This window comes from Protopterus annectens, chromosome 2.part1, assembly GCF_019279795.1.
Source record: "Protopterus annectens isolate FY-2018-M chromosome 2.part1, PAN1.0, whole genome shotgun sequence".
Lineage (NCBI taxonomy): Eukaryota > Metazoa > Chordata > Ceratodontiformes > Protopteridae > Protopterus > Protopterus annectens.
Window position 1 is genome coordinate 921,173,977 of NC_056729.1, and position 26,469 is coordinate 921,200,445.

The 26,469-nt window shown below is 42.5% G+C and overlaps 1 protein-coding gene across 1 annotated transcript in view; it reads right to left on the reverse strand.

Annotated features, from left to right (window-relative positions):
- Positions 1-26,469, reverse strand: part of LOC122794919 (NACHT and WD repeat domain-containing protein 2-like) — a 1,236,179-nt gene that overhangs the window by 509,207 nt on the left and 700,503 nt on the right. The window contains exon 16 of the mRNA XM_044063511.1: positions 6,399-6,538. Coding sequence (XP_043919446.1) covers positions 6,399-6,538 — 140 coding nt within the window. The remainder of the gene's footprint in view (positions 1-6,398; positions 6,539-26,469) is intronic.

The window sequence follows — 26,469 nt, forward strand, 5'->3', positions numbered from 1 at the left end:
AAATCCGCCCACTTCAGGCTCCAACATAATAGACCTCGTTCTCACAAATATGGGAGAATGCTTCACCTACCCCCCCCCCCCAATGTCTCATCCTTCCTGGTGAGGTCCGAGCATTAAGCTGCCTCAATCAAAATCAACTCCATAACTCTAGTAAAACCAGTAACCATTAGGAACTATTCCCAGGCAAACTACCTTTTATTACTGTAAGGGACAGTTTGTCAAAATTCAGTGCCCGCCGAAACACATAGAACATTGCAGCCTATGCTGAAGTGCACTCAGAAACTTTGCACAACAATATCAATGGCTGTACCAAGGTTGCTGTACCTACCAGAAGTAAGCCCTGAACTAGCCCCAGAAACAAACTGCCCTGGTGGTATCCCGAACTAAACAGGATATACAACAAAAGGAAAAAAATATGGCAAAAATAATGCAGGGTGATTCCCATAAAGACGAAATCTCTCCCATCAAATGAAATAGGCAATTAAGAGTGCTAATTAGGACAAGCCAACTTTTGAGGTTAAGATAGCCTCCCAGGTGAAAGATAACCATAAGGACTTCTTCAGCTATGTCAAAAACCTCAAGGGCAGTACACACCAACATGCTGAACTGGTGGTTAATGGTGCCACATTCAATGAGTCTGGCAATACAACGAACCTGTTAGCAGGCAAATTTAGTTCCAACTTTACCCACCCCCAACCATGCCCAAAGAAATACCCTCAAAAATAACCACTCCAACTATAACTAGGGAGCATGCACTGGTATTGCTCATTAAAGCCAAGAACACAACCTCGGTGGGCCCTGATAATATCTCAGGATGCCTCCTGAACAGTCTAAAATACAACTTATCAGGACCCCTGGAGTCACTATTTAACTATAGATTTAAAACAGGTTTTGTGAAATGTGAATGGAGGACTGCAATGGTCATCCTCCTTCATAAGGGAGGACCTTCAACAAATCTTGGAAACTACAGATCAATTAGACTTAGCTGGAAAGTCATGGAAAGGATTATCTTGGAAATTATTAACAAGGACATAGCAGACCTCCAAACACTGGATCCATCCCAGTTTGGTTTTGTCAAAGGATGGTCATATTTACTGAACCTAGCACACTTCTTTGAAAAGATCACTAAGGATGAGGAGAAAGCAGTGCATGCTGCATACCTAGATCTGACTAAGTCATTTAATTAAATACCCCACTTAGGCATTGTCAAGAAACTACAGAACTAGGCATAAACCCCTTTATAAAACACGGGATAGCTAGTGGCTCATGGATAGGACCCAAGAGGTTAGGATGTGTGAGGCCACCTCCACAAAGAGGCCGGTCACCAGTGGACTCTCTCAGGGCTATGTACTGGGCCCACTTCTCTATGACATCTGCTTCACAGAGGTCAAAGCCAATGTCATGTGCCTCTGGCTGACCAAGTTCACAGATTATTGCAAACTGGGAGCGATCATCGTATCCCCAAGATCAGAACACCCTTCAGGAAGGTCTAACACAGAGAAAAGCTTGTTGCCAAAGCCATGGCTTAAAACTCAATGCCAAGAAATGCATCATATTACCTTTTGTGAAGTTTGCCAACCCAAATAACTACATCACCAATAAAACACTCCTAAATGTTGATTCACTAGTTGGGGATCTGGGAATTCATGTAGATAGTAACCTAGCCTTCAACCAGCATGTGTCCAAGGTAGTAAGAAAAGCCTTCTGTTTTGCTCAATTTATAAATAAGGACATGGCATCTAGGTCTAGACAGGTCATTGTAAAACTGTACTCAGACCTCATCAGCCCCTATCATAGAATATAATTTCCCCTTCGGTATGTACCTGATAAAACACATGCAGCAAATGGAATGTCTACAAAGATTCCTTACAAAACAATACAGGGAGTAAACACAATGTCCTACACTGATCACCTCAAAGCCAATTCTCTTTACATGGTGTCATACCGACTTCTAAGAAGTGATCTTTGCCTACTGTACCAGGTATTCCTGGACCTTGTTTTGATGAAACTTGCGCTCATCTGCAAAACAAACATCAGAAATATTAGATCAAAAGACCTAAATTTTAATTGCAACATAAACAGGACATGTTGGAGAGACAGATATGTTTCTCAGAGAATTCCCATTCTCTGGAACAGGCTCTCCATCTGAAGCAAATTTCCTCCCTAACCCTATTTAAGCACAACTTGGACCAATGGATGGGTAATCAGAAATTCACCCCTAGTCTGGTGCCTATGTCTGTGATAGACAGAGGCAGTCATTAAATCACCCCCTATATAAATCATATTTGTGGACTACATTTAGGTTGCACAGCTAGACTTACAAGGACCCTAGTGATTGTTAGCTTAGTATACACCAATGAACCCATGTACACTACACTAAAGATATGAAAATGCAGAAAGTAGGCTAGGGCACTGGCAATAAACAGTCCAAGGAAAGAGACACTAATTTTGATGAAAAAAATCAATTTTGATAGAGATCATTAAATTTGGGAAGATTAGTTCTCTGAATACTTTCACAAATGAAAATAGGAGAAGGAAATGAGCAAATAACAGTAATCAAAATGACCTTCAGGACCACAGTTGGAGTCTCATGAATTGTCTATATAGTGAAATGACAACTTTGTGTTTCTAACAGTGATGGCTTCTTTGGATTCCAGAGCTCCCCCTGTCCTCCTCATTTCTTTTTCACATTAGTTGTATAACTTTGGATTATCTGATATGACTGCTAATACCAATACGTATTGATAGACACTGTTGTAATATCACCACAGCCTATTTTTTCCTCTAGATATTTTGAATCTCAAGTGGTATCCTGTCTTTGCATTTTAATTAAACTGATAAACTCATGGCATTTACCCAACCTCTTCTATCATATCATATCATATATCATATATCATATCATATCATATATGCTAACACATTTTAGAGGGAATTCATTAGGCAGACATGTTAGGATTAACTTAATGAGCTTTTGTTAATTCACAGCATTTTTACTGTGTAGTCTCATACTGAAGAAGATACCACTGATAGAAATTGACTGAAATGATAACTGATTCCAAATTTTTATTTCCAAAAAATTTAGCTTAAGCAGCTTCAGTGGATGAAGAATGAAGGCGTATTACAGTCTGGAGCAGATTCAGAAAGGTTTGTCTCCAATGGTAAGCCCCAACATAGTGACTCTATATGGAATGCAGGATCACTGCAGTGGGCTATCTTCTTGGCCGAGCTATATGCTAATGAGGCTTTCTGGGGGAGCAGCCCATGCTAATTAGCCATGTGGTCTCCTCTAGAAATACCTGTGGTAAGGTATTTACAAAGATGAGTGATTCAGAGAATCACTCCACTGTACATCTTAGCTTGGCCCACCCAATTAACTTGGCCAAAATTTCATGTTCACTCCTTACTTTCAGTGGGTGAGATCACATTAGAGGTAAGTGCCAGGAAGTTTAGCAGATAGGTAGTAGCTGGGGGCTGGGTGCATATGTGTGGCTGTATGACTGTATATTTGATTGTATGCAAAAGAATGAGTGGACTCAGGTGATTAAGTGAATGTGTATGGGTGTAGGCTTGCATTTGTGTGTCTGTGTATATGTGTGTGTTTAGCTAGGTGCTTGTGTATGAGGGGAGTGATTGTGGGTGAATGGTTGAGAATGCCTGTTGAATGTTATTGGGTGAGGGGAGTTGTGTGTGTGTGTGTGTGTGTGTGTGTGTGTGTGTGTGTGTGTGTGTGTGTGTGTGTGTGTGTGTGTGTGTGTCTGTGTGTGTGTGTGAGCGCGTGCATGTTTCTGTTGCTGGGGGGAGTCTGTCACACCTCTAAACTGCCCTAGACAGCAAGCAAATCCTGAAATACTGGAGGTCAATAGACACCATGGAAATCTAACTATTACTCTAAAGCCACTTAAATAGTTAATAGAAAACAGATTGTGCAGCTCGACAGATGTACAGGCAGGGAGAGCACTAGACACTTGTACCCTCACTGCAAAAAACAGCTCATTAACAAAGCAGAGGTTTAGTCCTTTGCATTTTCACTAGATACCAGAGACACACTTTTTAAATATTGCCTTAAGTCACTTAAAATGTTAAAAATTAAAATGGAGAAAAGTTTCAAGCTCTGTACCTTTGGCACATGGAGCAAACTCTTAATGTCTGACATTACTGCTTACCTGTAATAGTTCTTGAGTTATGGGGAATAAAGTGCAGGAAAGATTAAGGACAGATGTGAAGGATGGGAATGTGTCCATTGGGGAGTGGGGGTGCCATACCTCTAAACAGAAATGCTGAAAACTTCCTGACAAAGCCAGGAGGATCACTAGTGCCACAGATTCTTTAAATATTTCTCCAAGTCACTTAAAAGGTTAATGAGCAACAGGTCTATCATCACAATGCAGTTTAGGAACAAGACGAAGAATGAAAGTCCAGTATCGTTCATTATTGACTGACTGCAGTCAATATGTGTTTGTGAGGGGCAGGAGAAATACGAAGCTGCAGCAGGGATGCCTTGTAAAGTGACAGGAATGAGGGGGTGCCTGTGCCAATGTGATGCATGGTCCATTAGAGGTGATTAACAAGAAAAGTGCTGAGTAGCACTAATGCTAACACCACACAATTCAGAGATATGCAAATCTGCCAATAATGATGTCTTTCCTAATTGTATCTAATGTGTCTTTTCCACAATCACAGAAACAGTCCTTTTTGGCTGCAGAGCTTACCTCCCAAGGTGCAGTTCTCTATGAATCCCAGGGGATCTGTCCAGTGATTCTCAAAGTAAGCAATAAATCTGAGTAATGCTATTCTAAGTGAATGCAAGGAAGATCTTGCACAAGACAGTAGGGCATCGTAATCTCATCTTTAATGACAGCAAATTCTAGGATAAGGAAGACTTAACAAGAAAACAAAATCACTATGTCTACCTCCAATTAGTTCCTTTTGGGCTGACAACTTGGCAATTAGAAATAACTACTTACAGATCTGCAGGAACTTAAAATAGCATAGAACATTAAGAAGCAATAAAATATAGACTGCTTTGGTGTCTTGAAGTTACACGAGATTAAACACACACAAAAAAAATGTGCTCCTTATGTTTCAAGTTTACAGTTTATTTTCAGGTATACTGTTCCCAATTCTGAATTTCTACATCAAGTCCTGGACAGATTTGCTAGTGTTGCTGCTTGCAAAACTGCATGACAGTTTTACATATCAGGTTTTCCTCAAAATTACGTAAAAAACATTCTAATATATACTATTCTTTTTTAAGTGTTAAGAGCATTTCTGAAGTTCATTGGAAAATATGAAATTATGATTGTAATACAGCAGTGGCACATGATGCCTCCTAGCTGAAAAATAAGCATTTTTACTCCATACATTTAAAAGTTTAGGATTGCACATCACCATTTTAGAAAAAAAAACTCTCTCTCGCTATATATATATATATATATATATATATATATATATATATATATATATATATATATATATATATATATATATATATATACACACATACATACACACACACAGATATATGTATATATATATATGGGTCTACTTCATTTCACCTAACTTCCAATTCACTGACTCCCATTTGACTGAGACCAAATGACTGAAATTTCATTTCACTGACACTTCATTTCACTGACAGTTCATTTGACTGACAAGTATTATTAGCAAGAAAATGGAATATGCCCCCTTCCCCACTGTAGTGCGACCCTGGAGTTAGAATATATAGTTGGGGGGTGTGGGGGCACAGCCCCCCCCCCACAATGGGGGGTGTGGGGGGTGAAGCCCCCCACTTACTTTTCTTTTACTAAGCAATATTATATCAAAACTTAACAATGTCATATGAAATGAAGTGGGGGGCTGTGCCCCCCACACCCCCCGATGTGGGGGGCTGTGCCCCCACACCCCCAACTATATATTCTAACTCCAGGGTCGCACTACAGTGGGGAAGGGGGCATATTCTATTTTCTTGCTAATAATACTTGTCAGTCAAATGAACTGTCAGTGAAATGAAGTGTCAGTCAAATTAAATTTCAGTGAAATGGGGTCAGTGAAATGAAAGTCAGTGAATTGGAAGTTAGGTGAAATGAAGTAGACCCATATATATATATATATATATATATATATATATATATATATATATATATAGTCATTATAGCACATAGTTCAGAAAAACTGCAGGATATAAAAGAGTAACTATATTAAACACATTTTTCAGTTTTATCAAGTACTGTGTCTTATAATTCAATACAAAATGTGTACAATAAATGCACCTGAAATAATATTCTGCCTTATGTCATTAAGTCAGTATAAATCGTATGATAAACTTCATCCCAGATACCCAGAAAAAAAGCATCTTTCATGCAACACTTAATTGCTATTGTGATGTTCCCTTTTTGTACCTGGTGCCACAGGAGTGTCTGCAGCTACAATCTGATGTAATCGACCTATAAGCTGTGAAGCCAACTGACATGGGTCTTTAAGCAAAACTGGTTTGGACAGCCGGATAGCCTCATACAGTAGATTTAGATCAGGTATTTGCCTATAAAGGAAAAAAGATAAAAAAGATATTTAGGCAAACCACAATTGCTGTGAGTAACTTAAGAATTCAATTATAAATTAGGTCCAGAGAAAGGTTTATAGGCTTAACATGATTACTAGAGTTTTAGGCAGTGTTCTCATATTAGTCTCTATTCATGAAGGTGGTGTCTCAGTGTCAGGTCAATATCTGTGTTTTGTGTTAGTATTTCTAATTATGAAACATAAACAAACATAGAAAAAAACAGTAGATTTTAAAATGTAGAACCTTATCAGCAAGGAAGGGCTAAAATGGCATGCAGTAGTACACAGCAAAAAAATGAGGGTGATTTTCAGGGTATATTGGAGGCTACTAGTTTTAAGGCTGCTAAACATTTATCTCATGAAGGACTTTTACTTTGCATCAAGAACAAGCTTGATGCATGATTGACCAGTCTAACATTCAGCTATTTCATTTCTACAAGTTGTGGTTTACAGGACAGAAGCAGTTTCTAACCTTACAAGAGGGTGACAGTTCAGACCCCGGGATTCATGAACCTTGCGCCAGGCGCCAGCATAGCGTCGGCGTTATAAAGCCAAATATGGCCACCGAGCGATTCAGGTATGAAGCAATCCCACGTGCACTACCGGCGTGCGCTGGACCTGCGCCGCCCCCGGCGTAGGTATGCTAATCACACTGTGTGCGGTATTGCACCATGCAAATGAAGGCAAATAGCGATTCACGAAGTGGGATATGCGTAGCGTAAGGGCACGGCAATGTAAACCGAAAAAAACGGTTTACATTTACCCAAACATGACCAAGGAGTAACGGAAGGCTGTCAATGTCAGGTAACATACAGGTGCAATATGCCAAAGGCGAAAGGCACCGAGAATGTCCAAAGAAAACATGCACAAACTGTAAATAATGACAAAAATGTCATGTACGTAGAAACCACAGCAGAACCCCCAGATATGTGTACAGAAGGTGCAAAGCAATGAAATAATATGACAATGTCCTAAAAGAGCTGTATAATACACATCAGCTGTACAGCCACCACACACCATAGTATGTATGGGAAGCCCAACCCCAGCACAAGGGTTGTCAAGGAGTGGTGGCAGTGTTCGGTGCCGTAACCATGTATTAGCAGTCAATGCCATGCAAATGAGGCAGATAATAGTGAATCGCAAAGCTGGCGCCGGTGTAAGGATGGAGCAACGGCAGCGGTACTACACCGAGGAGTGGCCTACACGAGATACATGTCAATCGCAGAGGGGTGTGCCACTGTAGGAGGAAGCATATTGGAGGCCAGCAAACCTGGGCTGTACAATGCACATCACAGCAGCAGGACTGGCGTGTGAGGAAATAGATGCGCTGAGAGTACATAATGCGCGCACAGATGCATGTGCACGAGGATGACTATGTTCCCCAACCCAGTCATGTGACGGCCTCCCCGTCAACAACCACGGATATAGGAAGGTAATGCAGAGAATATGAGGCAATGCGGAAGCAGTGTAATTGGAGCCGTAATGAGCAATCAACACCATTCAATCCAGGAAGGGCAAACGGCAGCCGACAACTCTGTATGCAGACTCCTGCATAACGGGAAAGGGGAGGCATATGAATGCAAAGATAGTAGGGGATGTAGTAGAAATGCAAAGAACAAAGAACCGAAATAGCACAGCCAAGAACAGAGGTAGCATAACTGCGGCTGCAGATAAAATGCATCATATGCCATGTGCCTGCAGGATGCAGTAATGTAAGATGCAAAGCTAAGCCAATGCAGGCAACTGTAATGTAACACTAAAGGCAATGCCGTTGCAGTTGCAACCGTAAAACACCGAAAATAATCCATGGATACGGCTGCACAGACACACCCAATGACATCACCGGGTATACAGCACAAGAGTATAAAGTGTGAATGCACACAACACACAGCGATTTCCCAAACGCCGCACCGTAGGGTGTAAACACACGGGGAACTTTTAATATGTATATGGTGGGTGCCGCCGTGGCCATGATGCATAGGTATGTGGCAGAGACAGACGGAGTTGCGGAGGGCGGTGCCGACAACTACCGTAGGCCTCACAGGAGAAGGAGAGTGTTCAGACCAAGGGTGACCTACCAGGGGCTGCAAGACCTGGAGATAGTAGAGCGCTACAGGGTGGACAGGGACACGTTACAGCAAATAGTGGAGCTGTGCCGGCCACGCCTGAGAACAAGAGACAACAGAGGAGCCCATCCCAGTGGACACAAAGGTATGTATGAGCTTGCGAATACTGGCTACAGGTACCTTTCAAAGGCCAACCGGGGATATAATGGGTATCTCACAGGCATCAGCATCTAGGGTACTACACCAGTTCCTGGATGCCATGTTACGACATGCCCATGAGTATATAAACTTCCCCAGATCTCAGGAGGAGTTGGCTAGCATTATGCGCCGCTTCCACCGTGTGGCACAATACCCGGAGGTACTGGGTGCGATCGACTGTACGCACATAGAAATCAAGTCACCACCCGGGGAGCAGGGTAGACGCTACATAAACTGCAAGGGATACCCCTCCATCAATTGCCAGGTCGTGTGCAATGCGCAGGGCATTATCATGGATGTGTGTGCTGGCAGCCCTGGAAGCTTCCACGACTCCCATATCTGGCATGCCTCACAGCTGTATCAGGTATTCGCCAGGAGGGACATCACACAAGGTCACCTTGTGGGGGATGCTGGCTATGCACTGGAGCCGTGGCTGATGACACCCATCAGAAATGCACACACACACATGCAAGAACGCCATAATGATGCACACGCACAAACCAGAATAATCATAGAGCGTGTTTGGGATGTTGAAATCACGGTTCCGGTGCTTGGATACATCCGGTGGAGCCTTGCAGTACTCTCCAGGCACATGTGCCCACATATTCATAGTATGTTGTATGCTACACAATATGATTCTGCGGAAACAGCTGTTGCAGGGACATAATGGTGTAGGGCCACCAAGCCCGCCACAACTGCCAAGGCAAGCACAGGCACAGGGCGTTCAGCGCCATGAACACGCTGTGCCAGCCCCAGTAGGTAGCGGAGGCGTGCAATATGCCTATGCCCTGGCAAAGAGGGAACGCATAGCACATACTTTGACAGTGTAGGCCCCATGGACTGACACCTCCTTACCTGCACACACAGTGAAATGGACGCCACACAAACATGTCCGTCCGTAATGTGTACCGTATGGCCGGACCTATGTGTGACTCCAACAAAGGCACCACCCAAACACTGCACACCCAATAGCCAGCAGAGCATGGAACACCAACACCTCACATACGCCGGTTCTACAGCACAGGCGTAGCCTGCTGCCACTATCGCCGCAAGTCGACCACATATGTACTTATGTGCATACACAGATACGGAAATAGATATCAGTACACATGTAGAAATATATGCGCATACACAGATATAAAGTACAACAGGTTAATATGGAACCCAGGGATGCAAGTTCACAGATAAGTAAGGCGAAATCTCCACATAGTAAACATAGTGACCGACAACCCGATCATCCGGGAGGGTGGGCAGAGCAGGTAACGCCAGCCATGGAAATGTCAACCTGCATCAATACATATCCGCGTGTCGGGATGATCACCAGTCCACGGTACAGTAGCGGGATATGTGCGTGTCATATCCATAGGATATGAGTGCGGAAATACACGCCGCCGCCGGCGATGCGCCAGCGTGGGTATTGTGTGCAACAGTCGGTGCGGCGGCAAGCATACCAGTGAAGTGTACGTCATTATGAGGCATTACCTCGTTTGGGGTCTAAAACAGTTCATGTTCCTCGCAGTTCCTCAAAGTTCCACATTGAAAATGTCTGTCAAACATCCATTGTTAGGAATGTATTTAAATGACATCCTGGTAAATAGAAATTAATCATAGTAATTCATTAAAGGTTCTTCATTGTAAGTAAATCAGCATATTTTAACCATCCTATGACCTACTTAGCTGAAGTTGTTACTATGCCATTAGTATGTGTTCCACATTATGCCCATTTGTTCCACATTACTAATGTGTGTATTCCTCATTTTGGAAATAGAAGGTTGAGAGCCATGGCGGCAATATGTGTATGTGTGAGGTGAGGTTGTCGTGTGTTCCGCTGTGTGTGTGTGTAATGTGTGTGCCACTGTACAATGTGTATGTAGGTGACATGTCACAGGCGGAGTGTAATAACATGCGTAGGCATACAGTACAGGAACCATAGGCGTATGTACAGCAGTACCCACAAAGTAGTACTGACATCTCCTCAGTGGCTATGTGCGTGGCGACGTAAAACGATGCAAAGCGGAAATGTCCCAGAATGTACCACAGGGCCATAGCCAACAGGAGATGCAAAGGGCGCATGTACAAACCATGGCCGTAGGTATGGCGGCCATAAGGTAGACTCAACACGATACGTCGGCAACGTTACACAGCATCAGGCATGTACGGCGAAAATACGAATGTGCTATCCCGGCACCAATCATGAACACTTACGGTCCCATAAATACCGCTGTGTGTTCCACGACCGTTAAGTAAGCAAGCGGCACACGAATAGGAGGCTACCGGTAGCATACAGGCCGTCCCAAGTATAGGACCACAATCACCGTAACTATCAGTGACAAAATGCCAATGGATAGTAGGCACGGACGAACATCCGCAGATATATAACCGATGTGAAGGAGGAATACGTGCAGGAAGCACACATGCAGGCGATACCGACACCACACGACATCAACAAAACAAACATTCCCAGAACAACAGACAGGTAACCTGCAGCTCCCCTAGCAGGATGGAGCACACACACAAGCATATCTTGTATGTATAAATGCAAGACCCACACCCGTACCGTCACCCACATCCGCAGATATACCCCATCGCACATATCAAAGGGATAACAGCTAAAACCGTAGCAAATACATACAGGCAGTCAATGACAGCGGCATACCCGCAACAAGCCGCGTGGGAAACACTAGCAGCAGCTGATGCATCCTTGCATCCATTGTGTACAGGAATATAACAGCTATGTTACACATCTGAATGCACAATGCCATCGACAGACGCCGCCAGGACACAGACACCCACATGTCAAACAGAATACCATACCCAACACACACAATCCACGGCTAACACCACAGCGTAATGTACCTGACACCACACATAGCGTATGCAGTCACACAAACATTATACAATACATACCATCCCCACGAAGGTAGTGCAAATAACTAACGGCCACACGAGGAATGAACCATGGCCTAGTTTCCTGGGAACGTACGAATGGAGGTGGATCACCAGTGATATGCGTATAAGTACACACCGAGGAACAGCTATTGGCGTGATGAACCCACATGCCTCTGGTGACGACGAATAAAATGAAGACTCCCTGGATATTCAAACCGTATGTTCACAACGAACACAAACGGTATCGAGAGAAAATAGTGAGAGGAAGATATTGACGAATACAGAAGCGAAGGCCGGAAAGGTATGTCGAACCCACGAGATGTACTGATGTGTAACACATGATACGTATGACTAATCTGCACTGTATGTGAACGATGTGTGTAAGTAAAGATACATGTCCATTAGGCAGAGAGTGGTGAAAGGTGGTCATGTAATGCTAAGCCGCGGAGCATACCAATGACTGCGGACAACGTGTGCACAGCAGTGGGACAACATGTACACAGACGTGATAACCCAAGGTCCGCCATAGGGATTCCAAACACAGAACTATGCCACCACCCACGCCGATGCTGTCAGTGGATATCGAACAATGAAGCCCCACAGCAGGGGATAGGCCATGTATGTATAGTGTCACAGCACACATGTGCATGGGCATATACCGTCGATGTCATACGGAATGTGCGCACGACGTGCACGTATCCCACGCAGTAGGGGTGACTATGTCAATTATGTGTAATGCAAAGCTGTCATGATGGATATGTTCAGAAATCATAGACAGTATTCTCATGGATACTATTGTTTACAGTACTGACTCACGTAAGGACAGCATGTACACTTTCTACTCTGTCACAAATCATGGTCACGTCTAGACTTTTTCTTAATCTCTAAATTTTTCTCCAAATTCAAGAACACACTAAGATGTGAGCCTAGGCTACTATCTGACCATGCAAAAATCTCTCTTATGATTTCTTTCGCATATTCTGCAACTCCGCATATGAACTGGTCCTTTAACAATAATTTACTAAAATACAAAGAGATCCTAGAGAGAATAAATGTGTCACTGTCTGAATTATATGCTAACCTTAACAAATCTCAAATAGCGTTTGATATACAATGGGCAGCTTGTAAAGCTGAATTAAGAGGTTATTTGATCAGCAAAGCCACTTTCTTCAACAAGCTGAATAAAGAAAAAGAAACTAGTCTAGTTCTAAAACTAGCCTCTCTGGAGAGAGAACTAAAATCACATCCTGACCCCAAGCTAGAGAAATTAATCAATTCGACACATAAAGAACTATGTGAGCTACACCTACATAACTATTCATTACATGAACAAAAACAGATTGCGACTTATTCTGAATGGGCACAAATCCCATCTAGAACCCTATCTAGAATACTCAAAAATAATAGTGGCACCCCGACGATCTCCATTTTGCAATACAGAGGGGTGATATATAAATCAGACTCTGAGATAATTAACCTTTTTTATGACATCTATACAGATATTTATAGCAAGAATAGGCACACTTCCTCCAATGCGCAGAGGGAAACATTTCTCAACTCCATTTCCTTCCCATCTCTGAATCAGGATCAAACAACCCTCTTATCAGCTCCACTTAATATTCAAGAGATTCAAAGTGCCATCAATAAACTTAAAATAGGGAAATCTCCTGGTCCAGATGGCTTCACTACTAATTTTGCAAAACTTTTAGTCCAAAAATAGCCCCTATTCTTCTTGAAGTCTTTAACTACATTATAAAAAATGGAATCTCTGACATACACTGGAACAACTCTAAAACAATTCTTTTACTTAAAACAACAAAGAAAAAAAGCGATCCGCATAACTACAGACCTATTTCGCTTATAAATGTTGATATTAAAATTTTTCTACTATCTTAGCCAACAGACTCAAACAGATAATGCCACATATAATATCATCTGATCAAGCTGGGTTTATGTCCAGTAGACATACATGGGATAATACACTAACTTTGGACTCTCTTATTCAGTTTACTAAAAGGAGAAAACCCGCTGTATGCCTTGACTCTGGACGCGTCGAAAGCATTCGACAGGGTAGACTGGGACTTTCTGTTCTCCACGTTATCGCATTTTACTATACCAAAAAGTTTTTCAGATATGATCAGAATTCTCTATTCAAACTCATCCACCTATTTATATATAAACAAAAAAAGATCTAATTCAATTAAGATTACCAATGGTACAAGACAAGGCTGTCCACTTTCTCCCTTTCTCTTCAATCTTTTTATTGAACCATTTTTTCTATATATTACTCAAAATACATATCACACCATACCTAAAATTCTCAACACACAAGTAGCTCTATCAGCTTTCGCTGATGACTTAAACCTTTACTTCAAATTTCCTAACACAGACCTGCCAAAAATTTTAAAAGCAATTACTATTTTTTCTGAGGCCTCAAGTTACCAAGTCAACAACAAAAAGTCACACATTTTCCCAATAAATCCTGAGGCTCATAAACCTTTCTTTTTCCCTGAATCTCCTTTTAATATCTCATACAATCTTAAATACTTAGGCATTAATTTTGAACACAACCAAGCTTCCTCGCTTCAAAATAATCTGCTTAAATCATGGTCCATCATTTGTCAGGACCTTCAAAGATGGAAATTACTAAATCTATCATTTCTTTCTAAAGTAGCTATTGTGAAAATGAATATCTTGCCTAGACTCCTGTATCAATTTAGTTCAATCAATGTTATTTTATCAAACAATCTTTTCTCACAGTTTGAAAAAACCTTGGTCAAATTTCTTTGGTTTCCAAAAAACGTTAGGATCTCTTTTTCCAAATTATGCCTTCCTAAAGAGAAAGGCGGGGTGGGCCTTCCAAACTTTCATCTTTATTACATAATTATTTGTTCCAACAAACTATGGTCCGTTGCAAACATGAATAGAAAACCTCAAACTCACTATCCAGCTTGGTTGAAGATATGGCACGGTCATATTCTCTCTAATAAAATCAATCCTAAGTCTATTCCCTTTCTATCTCCCGTCTCTTTGAAAAGTTCAAGAATATCACCCATATTGAAATTTCAAATTAAATCTTTTCAGAAATTGATTAAAGACATTAATCTTCATCCTATTCTTCCTTTTCTTCAACCAATGCATCTTAATCCCAATCTAAGGATCAACAACAAGATGATAGATCTTGAGGAATTCCCTCTCATTAAAGGCCTTACAGTGTGGGATATCCTTAAACATAAAAACTTGTCTCTTGCTGAGCTACGTTTAACTCTGAAAGTTAACAACAAATACACGGTTATGCTCCGTCAACTTAGGGAACTTATCTCTTCACAAACCAATAATATATTCCCTGATACACTACTAATCGATAAATTAAAACTAATCATTAATACAATTGCTAATGACAACAAAACAACATCCTCGTCATACAAGTTATTACACCCTCTACTTTACAAAGGTAACTGCCTATTCTCCAAATACTGGGATAAGCAAAACTCTCCTATTACAGAAGACCAAAAATTACTAGCTATAAAAACCACTATAGAACTCTCCCCCTTTAAAAAACTCTTATATACGCAACTGATGTTGAATAACAACTCCTACTATACCCCCGTAAGAATTAATAAATTTAATTCCAATAGCTCGCCTTTCTGTTCGTGCTGTCCTGGTGTGAGAGCTGACTTACTGCATATTATGTGGCACTGCAAGAATTCCCATAAACTATGGTGTTCTCTCAAAGTGCGTCTCAAAAAAATGGGTTACTATAGCTCCACTCTCTCATGGGATACGGTTATACTAAATATACCTCCCCCGGGCCTGCCTAAACTTCATCTTCACATCTTAATTACGATGTGTTCCCTCATAAAACTTTACATCACATATAACTGGTTAGATCGGACCAAATTGTGCTGGCGGGGATTCAAAGACATGGCCACCAAATATATCTCGGCTCAGAAATTCATCATAAATGGACCTAAGAAGAGAGCCTATTACAGTAAACTTTGGAAAAGCCTATTTGAAATAATCCTGTGCGACTAAACTCTGGCTTTCCTACAAACCTTCCCCTATACTCTCTTTCTTTATTTATGGGGCCACTCTCTTCTCCTGCAAAGTACAAGTAGGGCTGTTAATAGGTAGTATTAACGCACTGACACTGTTTGTTCTTTTTTTTTAGTACTGGTAGCACTGTATATATTGTTCCTTTTGGGTTTTTGTTGTTAATTTGTATACTATGCATAATTCAAGAGGCTGTAGTCTTCTTCCTTGTTCATGTTAAATATGTTCTTATGTTCATCTCTCTTTATATCAAGGTCACAAGCATCCATGTATGTAATTGTTGCGCGTATTCATTGCTTGTACTTTTATGTATATGCATGGTTTTGTTTACTCACCTTTTTTTTAAAAAATAAAAAATTATTTTGAAAAAAAAAAAAAAGAAATCATAGACAGTATCACAGGCATAGCATGCATGATGGAGGGATGGCCTAATGTTATGTACATAAACAAGATATGTATGGCCTGCACATATGGGACAATGTAGTAGCAGAATAGGTACCCGAAATGGAGGGAACAGCAAGTAACCATGTCCAAACGTTCCGTAGCAGGTGCAATGTGTGCCACAATGATGTCCGGCAGGGCCGTGTGTAAACACATGTGCAATGTACACAGTAGTGTCACCCCCCCCCCCCATGGTAGTGTCCACTGAACGGCAGAAGTGGATGTCAACTGTATGTCTATACAGTACTTCCACTGTGGTGGTACCATGGGTCTGTGTCACCCTACCAGCAAGGGAGCTATCACATGACTAGTGACACAGTGTGCCCCTGTGGGATGTGCACAGGACCTATGTCCCACAGCCCGGTGTGTGTCCAGTCTGTGGATGTCACACAGATGCCCGGGCTGAGCAATGTGGCATGTGTGCACACATGCAGGACTGCTCCTCCCACCCTGCCCACTGCAAACGCCATGTAGGGGTACTACATGCATCTGTACTGCGGAGAACATGGCCCATGGCAGAGTAGATTACACCCCTGTGTTAGTGGTATGCAGGTGAGTACAGATGTGTTACATGACTGTCATTTGCATATGTAAACTGTCTGAGCTGGGTATAGATCACAGCATGACTATACTGAGACATGTAACGTTGTATCCATTGTGTAAGGTACACCACACATGTGTTATTGTAACACTGCCTGCGTGTACATGTGTGTATGGCACAGGTACAAGGGCACCCAAGGTATCAGCTAGACATACGGTCCAGAAATGCGTGGTCCTGTACAGGTGTACCCACGCCATGGTGGAATATGGCAACCACAGCACCATGTGGGGCATGTGTGTGTACATCAACCATGTACAACGTGATATGCATGTATAGGGACAGTATCCATGTGATACACACTGCATGACTGTCACTATGCAAAGGTGATGTGTATGCACTATGTGTGATGTAACTGATGCAATGATATCTACATGATATATCTGCCACACTGACACCTGTATGGTTGTTAGCAATATGAGTAGGATGAGCTAGAATGCTGCCAGGTATGTAGATGTGGTATATGTAGGCATGGACAATACTGTGTGACAGCAGGTAGTGTACGTATGCAAATACTGAGCATGAGGGGCCACATGTCTGAGGACAGTGCAATGTCACACGTCCCTGACTTGTTGTAGTTAGCATGATATGCCTGCACCACTGTGTGACCTGTACAGGAGGCACATGGCGTAACATCCCGAGACATAGGGTACGATGTGATGCTGGATGTGTACATTGGCAATAGCATAAAGTGGAATGGCGCTGAAGGGCAAAGAGCGGATCATGTCTGATGTGATACCCTCTGTACCACCCCAACCACCCATGTAATAGTATGACAGGTGGCCAGCATGGGATGTGGTGTGCTGTGGCGCACAGAAGCCCAACAAGGGTGCCAGTAAAGGCAAGCAGGTAGTCAATGAGTGTGTGAAGCATGTATGTCAAGATGTGGCCCAGTGCCATACTGAATGGCCCAGTCATGGGTGTACAAATGCAGCCCCATACGTGCAATGTGGTACCACCCATGTGTAGTGTGATAGATGTGGTAGTGTGGTGGTCAGGGTACACAATGTACATGAATGGGCTAGCAGTCAATGCAGTGTGCTGCTGCAGAGACATGTAACAGCCAGGTTGGCGGGATACAACAACTACGGCGGTTGGAGGTGACATTGGGACTGTGTTCCTGGACATAACATGTGCATGGCAGTACTATGTATGTGTCCACAGGGTTAATACAATGTCCAGCCAAGGATTGGAACCCTGTAGTGAGTGAGAGTGTGTATTGTTGGTAGGTACCCCATTGGCAGGCACGATGCCAGCAACATCTGTGTTGGCAATGCCTGGATGACTGTCGTATGCTGCATTGAATGTGGATGTAGTCAAACAGCAGAGACATACCACCACACTGCGTGAGGGCCCACACTGCAATGTATGGCAGTCATGTGTAGGTAGCTAGCTGTGGAGTATGTGATGCACCATGAGGACATACCATGACTGTCAAGTGACACACCACACATATGTGAACATAACTACCGTGCAACAGCCTGCACATGTGCCCATACAGCACGTGTGCATGGAACAGGAATACCACTGTGGCGTCTGTGAAAGGGCCAGTACCACCATGTCTCTGTGTGGAATAGCATGGTCCCTACCAGTGTGTAAATGTAGCAGAAGTGCACTGTGATCAGTGTTGGCATAGGCACGTAGACTGTCCATCGTACGGGGTGCCATGCCATCAACTACCTCTGTCAGTGGATGTCAGTAATACCGGCTGTAGAGTGTATGTACCATGAATGCTGCTATGGTTGTGTGTTTAGGGTGTGGCTAGCAGGGCTGAGAAGCATGGATGTTCAGCAAACAGAGGGGGGATGTGTGTAGGCATAGCACACAGACACATGGAGGTTTGGTGCATGCCGAGGGTAGTGTAGGTATGGTATGTGTCGTGTAATGTGTCACCCAGCTATGCGTACTGCATGGCCAAGCATGTGTGGGTACATGGGAGTCCATACTAGGGAAGAGCGTGTTGCTGTCAATACATAGCAGTAGCAACTGTCCTAGGTGCAATGTACAGTATGCCAACACGACCAGCATGTAACCTGTGGTGTACAGTGTATTCACTGTCACGTGTCACAATGTGCGTAGCGGTCACGAACATGGGTATCTGAACATGGATTACCTATGATGCAATGTGTCTTGGGAATATACAGTATGTGTGTAAATCACTGTGTGGTGTGGGAACCACCCACCCGTGTGTGTTGCAGTCCAGGTATGTGCCTGGGAGGTATGATCTGTGTACAATCTGGACTGGCAGGTGTGCCGTGTAGGGCATGGAGGCAGGTCCCAGGCACTGCAGATAAATGACATGTGTGCTGTACTGTGTGTGCAGTGCTTGTGTACAGCACAGTGGAGGGTGTAAGCATAGTCACACATCACTGCATGCTGTGCCTACCTGTGACAGCCCTGCCGGAGACAGACATGTGACACCGCTGCACAGGCAGCATAGCATGTGAAGATGTACATGTGGGCTGCACACCTTAGGCTGATGTCCACAGGTCATGTGTGCCACGGTAGTGTGGATGAACACAACTATCAGACTGGACAAACACCACATGCCTGCATAACTACAGTATGACCATAGTCAACAGTCCCAGTGACAGAGTAGGCCAATGTACACTATCCCTGCGTGCAGACCACTGGCTACTGGACACCTGGCTAGACACACACCCGGAGGGTTAATTCACCATTGAGCCATCACATGTCCCAGTCCATGTGGGCCGTACAATGTCATCACAGGGTGGTCACAATAGCAGGTGGCAAGGCAGACACGGTGTACCAGGTGATGTGTCATGTGTGCATATGTCGACTAGCACAGCCGTTCACATGTCTGCAACATACTGGTGCACGATGTATACTGTTACATGATGTATGGAACTGCACTGTCACCCACTACAGGGCCATCTGACACAGGTGTGTTGTGACAGGTGTAGCCCATGTTTGCACAGGATACACACCGCTGTTGTAGCAGCCATGCTGGTGGCTACCAGTGATATATGCAGTGGTCATACAGACATACCGTACACAGTGTTCATGCAGGAATGTCCATTGTCGTGGACGATGTGCTGCTATGTGAATGTAGGTGTGTGTTGTGAATGTTACACATCCAGAAGACACCATCTGGTGCAGTCATGGTTGTCAACACCAGTACACACATCCACAGCAGTCAGAACCCAGTCCTGACAATGTGTGTCAGTCACCCTCGTACTGTGTGACATATGTGCACATGGCGGAACACCCTCCACTGTCATCTAAGCTGGCTACATGATGGCTGGAATGTGCTGTAGAAATGTGCAATGCTGGTAGCCCAATGAAGTACCTGGAACCAGACACAGTACGCTATGTCAGCCATGTAAACCATGCACAACAATGACCGCCCAACAGACACAAACAATGCATTGACACATGGAACATGTGCACATGACAACCCCCAATGAGGTATGTTGCACATATTGATGTACAAGTGTCATCTATGGCCATAGCATGGATGCAGACACACATACTCCACAGGTAGTACCATGTGATGTAGGTAGGGGGCATTGCTCGTGTACATGTCACAGTAGCTGTACAGACACATGTCCTGCATAGCCATCATGTAGGGGTAGCTGTGGTATGTGACTGCTGGACATGCCCGTACAAATGACCATGTCCCACAGGAGATGTGTTATGTGTGTACCACATGTGGCGTGCTGACAACAAGCTGTGATGTGTACGGCTGCGGTGTACCTGTGTGACATTGTCTGTGATGGGTGCAAAGGCATATAGTATCGTATTGCATGCCCACAAGCCCCACATAGGTGCATAGCCTGAACATACAATACAAGGAGTGTGTGGGATGATAGCAACCCACAGGGATTCCAAACACAGAACTATGCCACCACCCACGCCGATGCTGTCAGTGGATATCGAACAATGAAGCCCCACAGCAGGGGATAGGCCATGTATGTATAGTGTCACAGCACACATGTGCATGGGCATATACCGTCGATGTCATACGGAATGTCGCCGCGACGGCACGATCCCACGCAGTAGGGGTGACTATGTCAATTATGTGTAATGCAAAGCTGTCATGATGGATATGTTCAGAAATCATAGACAGTATTCTCATGGATACTATTGTTTACAGTACTGACTCACGTAAGGACAGCATGTACACTTTCTACTCTGTCACAAATCATGGTCACGCCTAGACTTTTCTTAATCTCTAAATTTTTCTCCAAATTCAAGAACACACTAAGATGTGAGCCTAGGCTACTATCTGACCATGCAAAATCTCTTATGATTTCTTTCGATATTCTGCAACTCCGCATATGAACTGGTCCTTTAACAATAATTTACTAAAATACAAAGAGATCCTAGAGAGAATAAATGCTGTCACTGTCTGAATTATATGCTAACCTTAACAAATCTCAAATAGCTTGATATACAATGGGCAGCTTGTAAAGCTGAATTAAGAGGTTATTTGATCAGCAGCCACTTTCTTCAACAAGCTGAATAAAGAAAAGAAACTAGTCTAGTTCTAAAACTAGCCTCTCTGGAGAGAGAACTAAAATCACATCCTGACCCCAAGCTAGAGAAATTAATCAATTCGACACATAAAGAACTATGTGAGCTACACCTACATAACTATTCATTACATGAACAAAAACAGATTGCGTACTTATTCTGAATGGGCACAAATCCCATCTAGAACCCTATCTAGAATACTCAAAAATAATAGTGGCACCCGACGATCTCCATTTTGCAATACAGAGGGTGATATATAAATCAGACTCTGAGATAATTAACCTTTTTATGACATCTATACAGATATTTATAGCAAGAATAGGCACACTTCCTCCAATGCTAGAGGGAAACATTTCTCAACTCCATTTCCTTCCCATCTCTGAATCAGGATCAAACAACCCTCTTATCAGCTCCACTTAATATTCAAGAGATTCCAAAGTGCCATCAATAAACTTAAAATAGGAAATCTCCTGGTCCAGATGGCTTCACTACTAATTTTTCAAAACTTTTAGTCCAAAAATAGCCCCTATTCTTCTTGAAGTCTTTAACTACATTATAAAAAATGGAATCTCTGACATACACTGGAACAACTCTAAAACAATTCTTTTACTTAAAAACAACAAAGAAAAACGATCCGCATAACTACAGACCTATTTAGCTTATAAATGTTGATATTAAAATTTTTCTACTATCTTAGCCAACAGACTCAAACAGATAATGCCACATATAATATCATCTGATCAAGCTGGGTTTATGTCCAGTAGACATACATGGGATAATACACTAACTTTGGACTCTCTTATTCAGTTTACTAAAAGGAGAAAAACCGCTGTATGCCTTGATTCTGGACGCCGAAAGCATTCGACAGGGTAGACTGGGACTTTCTGTTCTCCACGTTATCGCATTTTACTATACCAAAAGTTTTTCAGATATGATCAGAATTCTCTATTCAAACTCATCCACCTATTTATATATAAACAAAAAGATCTAATTCAATTAAGATTACCAATGGTACAAGACAAGGCTGTCCACTTTCTCCCTTTCTCTTCAATCTTTTATTGAACCATTTTTCTATATATTACTCAAAATACATATCACACCATACCTAAAATTCTCAACACACAGTAGCTCTATCAGCTTTCGCTGATGACTTAAACTTTACTTCAAATTTCCTAACACAGACCTGCCAAAAATTTTAAAAGCAATTACTATTTTTCTGAGGCCTCAAGTTACCAAGTCAACAACAAAAAGTCACACATTTTCCCAATAAATCCTGAGGCTCATAAACCTTTCTTTTCCCTGAATCTCCTTTTAATATCTCATACAATCTTAAATACTTAGGCATTAATTTTGAACACAACCAAGCTTCCTCGCTTCAAAATAATCTGCTTAAATCATGGTCCATCATTTGTCAGGACCTTCAAAGATGGAAATTACTAAATCTATCATTTCTTTCTAAAGTAGCTATTGTGAAATGAATATCTTGCCTAGACTCCTGTATCAATTTAGTTCAATCAATGTTATTTTATCAAACAATCTTTTCTCACAGTTTGAAAAACCTTGGTCAAATTTCTTTGGTTTCCAAAAACGTTAGGATCTCTTTTTCCAAACTATGCCTTTCTAAAGAGAAATGCGTGCTGGTCCTTCCAAACTTTCATCTTTATTACATAATTATTTGTTCCAACAAACTATGGTCCGTTGCAAACATGAATAGAAACCTCAAACTCACTATCCAGCTTGGTTGAAGATATGGCACGGTCATATTCTCTCTAATAAAATCAATCCTAAGTCTATTCCTTTCTATCTCCCGTCTCTTTGAAAAGTTCAAGAATATCACCCATATTGAAATTTCAAATTAAATCTTTTCAGAAATTGATTAAAGACATTAATCTTCATCCTATTCTTCCTTTTCTTCAACCAATGCATCTTAATCCCAATCTAAGGATCAACAACAAGATGATAGATCTTGAGGAATTCCTCTCATTAAAGGCCTTACAGTGTGGATATCCTTAAACATAAAAACTTGTCTCTTGCTGAGCTACGCTTAACTCTGAAAGTTAACAACAAATACACGGTTATGCTCCGTCAACTTAGGGAACTTATCTCTTCACAAACCAATAATATATTCCTGATACACTACTAATCGATAAATTAAAACTAATCATTAATACAATTGCTAATGACAACAAAACAACATCCTCGCCATACAAGTTATTACACCCTCTACTTTACAAAGGTAACTGCCTATTCTCCAAATACTGGGATAAGCAAAACTCTCCTATTACAGAAGACCAAAATTACTAGCTATAAAAACCACTATAGAACTCCCTTTAAAAACTCTTATATCATAACTGATGTTGAATAACAACTCTTACTATACCCCCGTAAGAATTAATAAATTTAATTCCAATAGCTCGCCTTTCTGTTCGTGCTGTCCTGGTGTGAGAGCTGACTTACTGCATATTATGTGGCACTGCAAGAATTCTATAAACTATGGTGTTCTCTCAAAGTGCCTCAAAAAATGGGTTACTATAGCTCCACTCTCTCATGGGATACGGTTATACTAAATATACCTCCCCCGGGCCTGCCTAAACTTCATCTTCACATCTTAATTACGATGTGTTCCCTCATAAAACTTTACATCACATATAACTGGTTAGATCGGACCAAATTGTGCTGGCGGGATTCAAAGACATGGCCACCAAATATATCTCGCTCAGAAATTCATCATAAATGGACCTAAGAAGAGAGCCTATTACAGTAAACTTTGGAAAAGCCTATTTGAAATAATCCTGTGACTAAACTCTGGCTTTCCTACAAACCTTCCCTATACTCTCTTTCTTTATTTATGGGGCCACTCTCTTCTCCTGCAAAGTACAAGTAGGGCTGTTAATAGGTAGTATTAACGACTGACACTGTTTGTTCTTTTTTTAGTACTGGTAGCACTGTATATATTGTTCCTTTTGGGTTTTTGTTGTTAATTTGTATACTATGCATAATTCAAGAGGCTGTAGTCTTCTTCCTTGTTCATGTTAAATATGTTCTTATGTTCATCTCTCTTTATATCAAGGTCACAAGCATCCATGTATGTAATTGTTGCGCGTATTCATTGCTTGTACTTTTATGTATATGCATGGTTTTGTTTACTCACCTTTTTTTAAAAAATAAAAAATTATTTTGAAAAAAAAAAGAAATCATAGACAGTATCACAGGCATAGCATGCATGATGGAGGGATGGCCTAATGTTATGTACATAAACAAGATATGTATGGCCTGCACATATGGGACAATGTAGTAGCAGAATAGGTACCAATGGAGGAACAGCAAGTAACCATGTCCAAACGTTCCGTAGCAGGTGCAATGTGTGCCACAATGATGTCCGGCAGGGCCGTGTGTAAACACATGTGCAATGTACACAGTAGTGTCACCCCCCCCATGGTAGTGTCCACTGAACGGCAGAAGTGGATGTCAACTGTATGTCTATACAGTACTTCCACTGTGGTGGTACCATGGGTCTGTGTCACCCTACCAGCAAGGGAGCTATCACATGACTAGTGACACAGTGTGCCCCTGTGGGATGTGCACAGGACCTATGTCCCACAGCACGGTGTGTGTCCAGTCTGTGGATGTCACACAGATGCCCGGGCTGAGCAATGTGGCATGTGTGCACACATGCAGGACTGCTCCTCCCAACCTGCCCACTGCAAACGCCATGTAGGGGTACTACATGCATCTGTACTGTGGAGAACATGGCCCATGGCAGAGTAGATTACACCCCTGTGTTAGTGGTATGCAGGTGAGTACAGATGTGTTACATGACTGTCATTTGCATATGTAAACTGTCTGAGCTGGGTATAGATCACAGCATGACTATACTGAGACATGTAACGTTGTATCCATTGTGTAAGGTACACCACACATGTGTTATTGTAACACTGCCTGCGTGTACATGTGTGTATGGCACAGGTACAAGGGCACCCAAGGTATCAGCTAGACATACGGTCCAGAAATGCGTGGTCCTGTACAGGTGTACCCACGCCATGGTGGAATATGGCAACCACAGCACCATGTGGGGCATGTGTGTGTACATCAACCATGTACAACGTGATATGCATGTATAGGGACAGTATCCATGTGATACACACTGCATGACTGTCACTATGCAAAGGTGATGTGTATGCACTATGTGTGATGTAACTGATGCAATGATATCTACATGATATATCTGCCACACTGACACCTGTATGGTTGTTAGCAATATGAGTAGGATGAGCTAGAATGCTGCCAGGTATGTAGATGTGGTATATGTAGGCATGGACAATACTGTGTGACAGCAGGTAGTGTACGTATGCAAATACTGAGCATGAGGGGCCACATGTCTGAGGACAGTGCAATGTCACACGTCCCTGACTTGTTGTAGTTAGCATGATATGCCTGCACCACTGTGTGACCTGTACAGGAGGCACATGGCGTAACATCCCGAGACATAGGGTACGATGTGATGCTGGATGTGTACATTGGCAATAGCATAAAGTGGAATGGCGCTGCAGGGCAAGAGCGGATCATGTCTGATGTGATACCCTCTGTACCACCCCAACCACCCATGTAATAGTATGACAGGTGGCCAGCATGGGATGTGGTGTGCTGTGGCGCACAGAAGCCCAACAAGGGTGCCAGTAAAGGCAAGCAGGTAGTCAATGAGTGTGTGAAGCATGTATGTCAAGATGTGGCCCAGTGCCATACTGAATGGCCCAGTCATGGGTGTACAAATGCAGCCCCATACGTGCAATGTGGTACCACCCATGTGTAGTGTGATAGATGTGGTAGTGTGGTGGTCAGGGTACACAATGTACATGAATGGGCTAGCAGTCAATGCAGTGTGCTGCTGCAGAGACATGTAACAGCCAGGTTGGCGGGATACAACAACTACGGCGGTTGGAGGTGACATTGGGACTGTGTTCCTGGACATAACATGTGCATGGCAGTACTATGTATGTGTCCACAGGGTTAATACAATGTCCAGCCAAGGATTGGAACCCTGTAGTGAGTGAGAGTGTGTATTGTTGGTAGGTACCCCATTGGCAGGCACGATGCCAGCAACATCTGTGTTGGCAATGCCTGGATGACTGTCGATGCTGCATTGAATGTGGATGTAGTCAAACAGCAGAG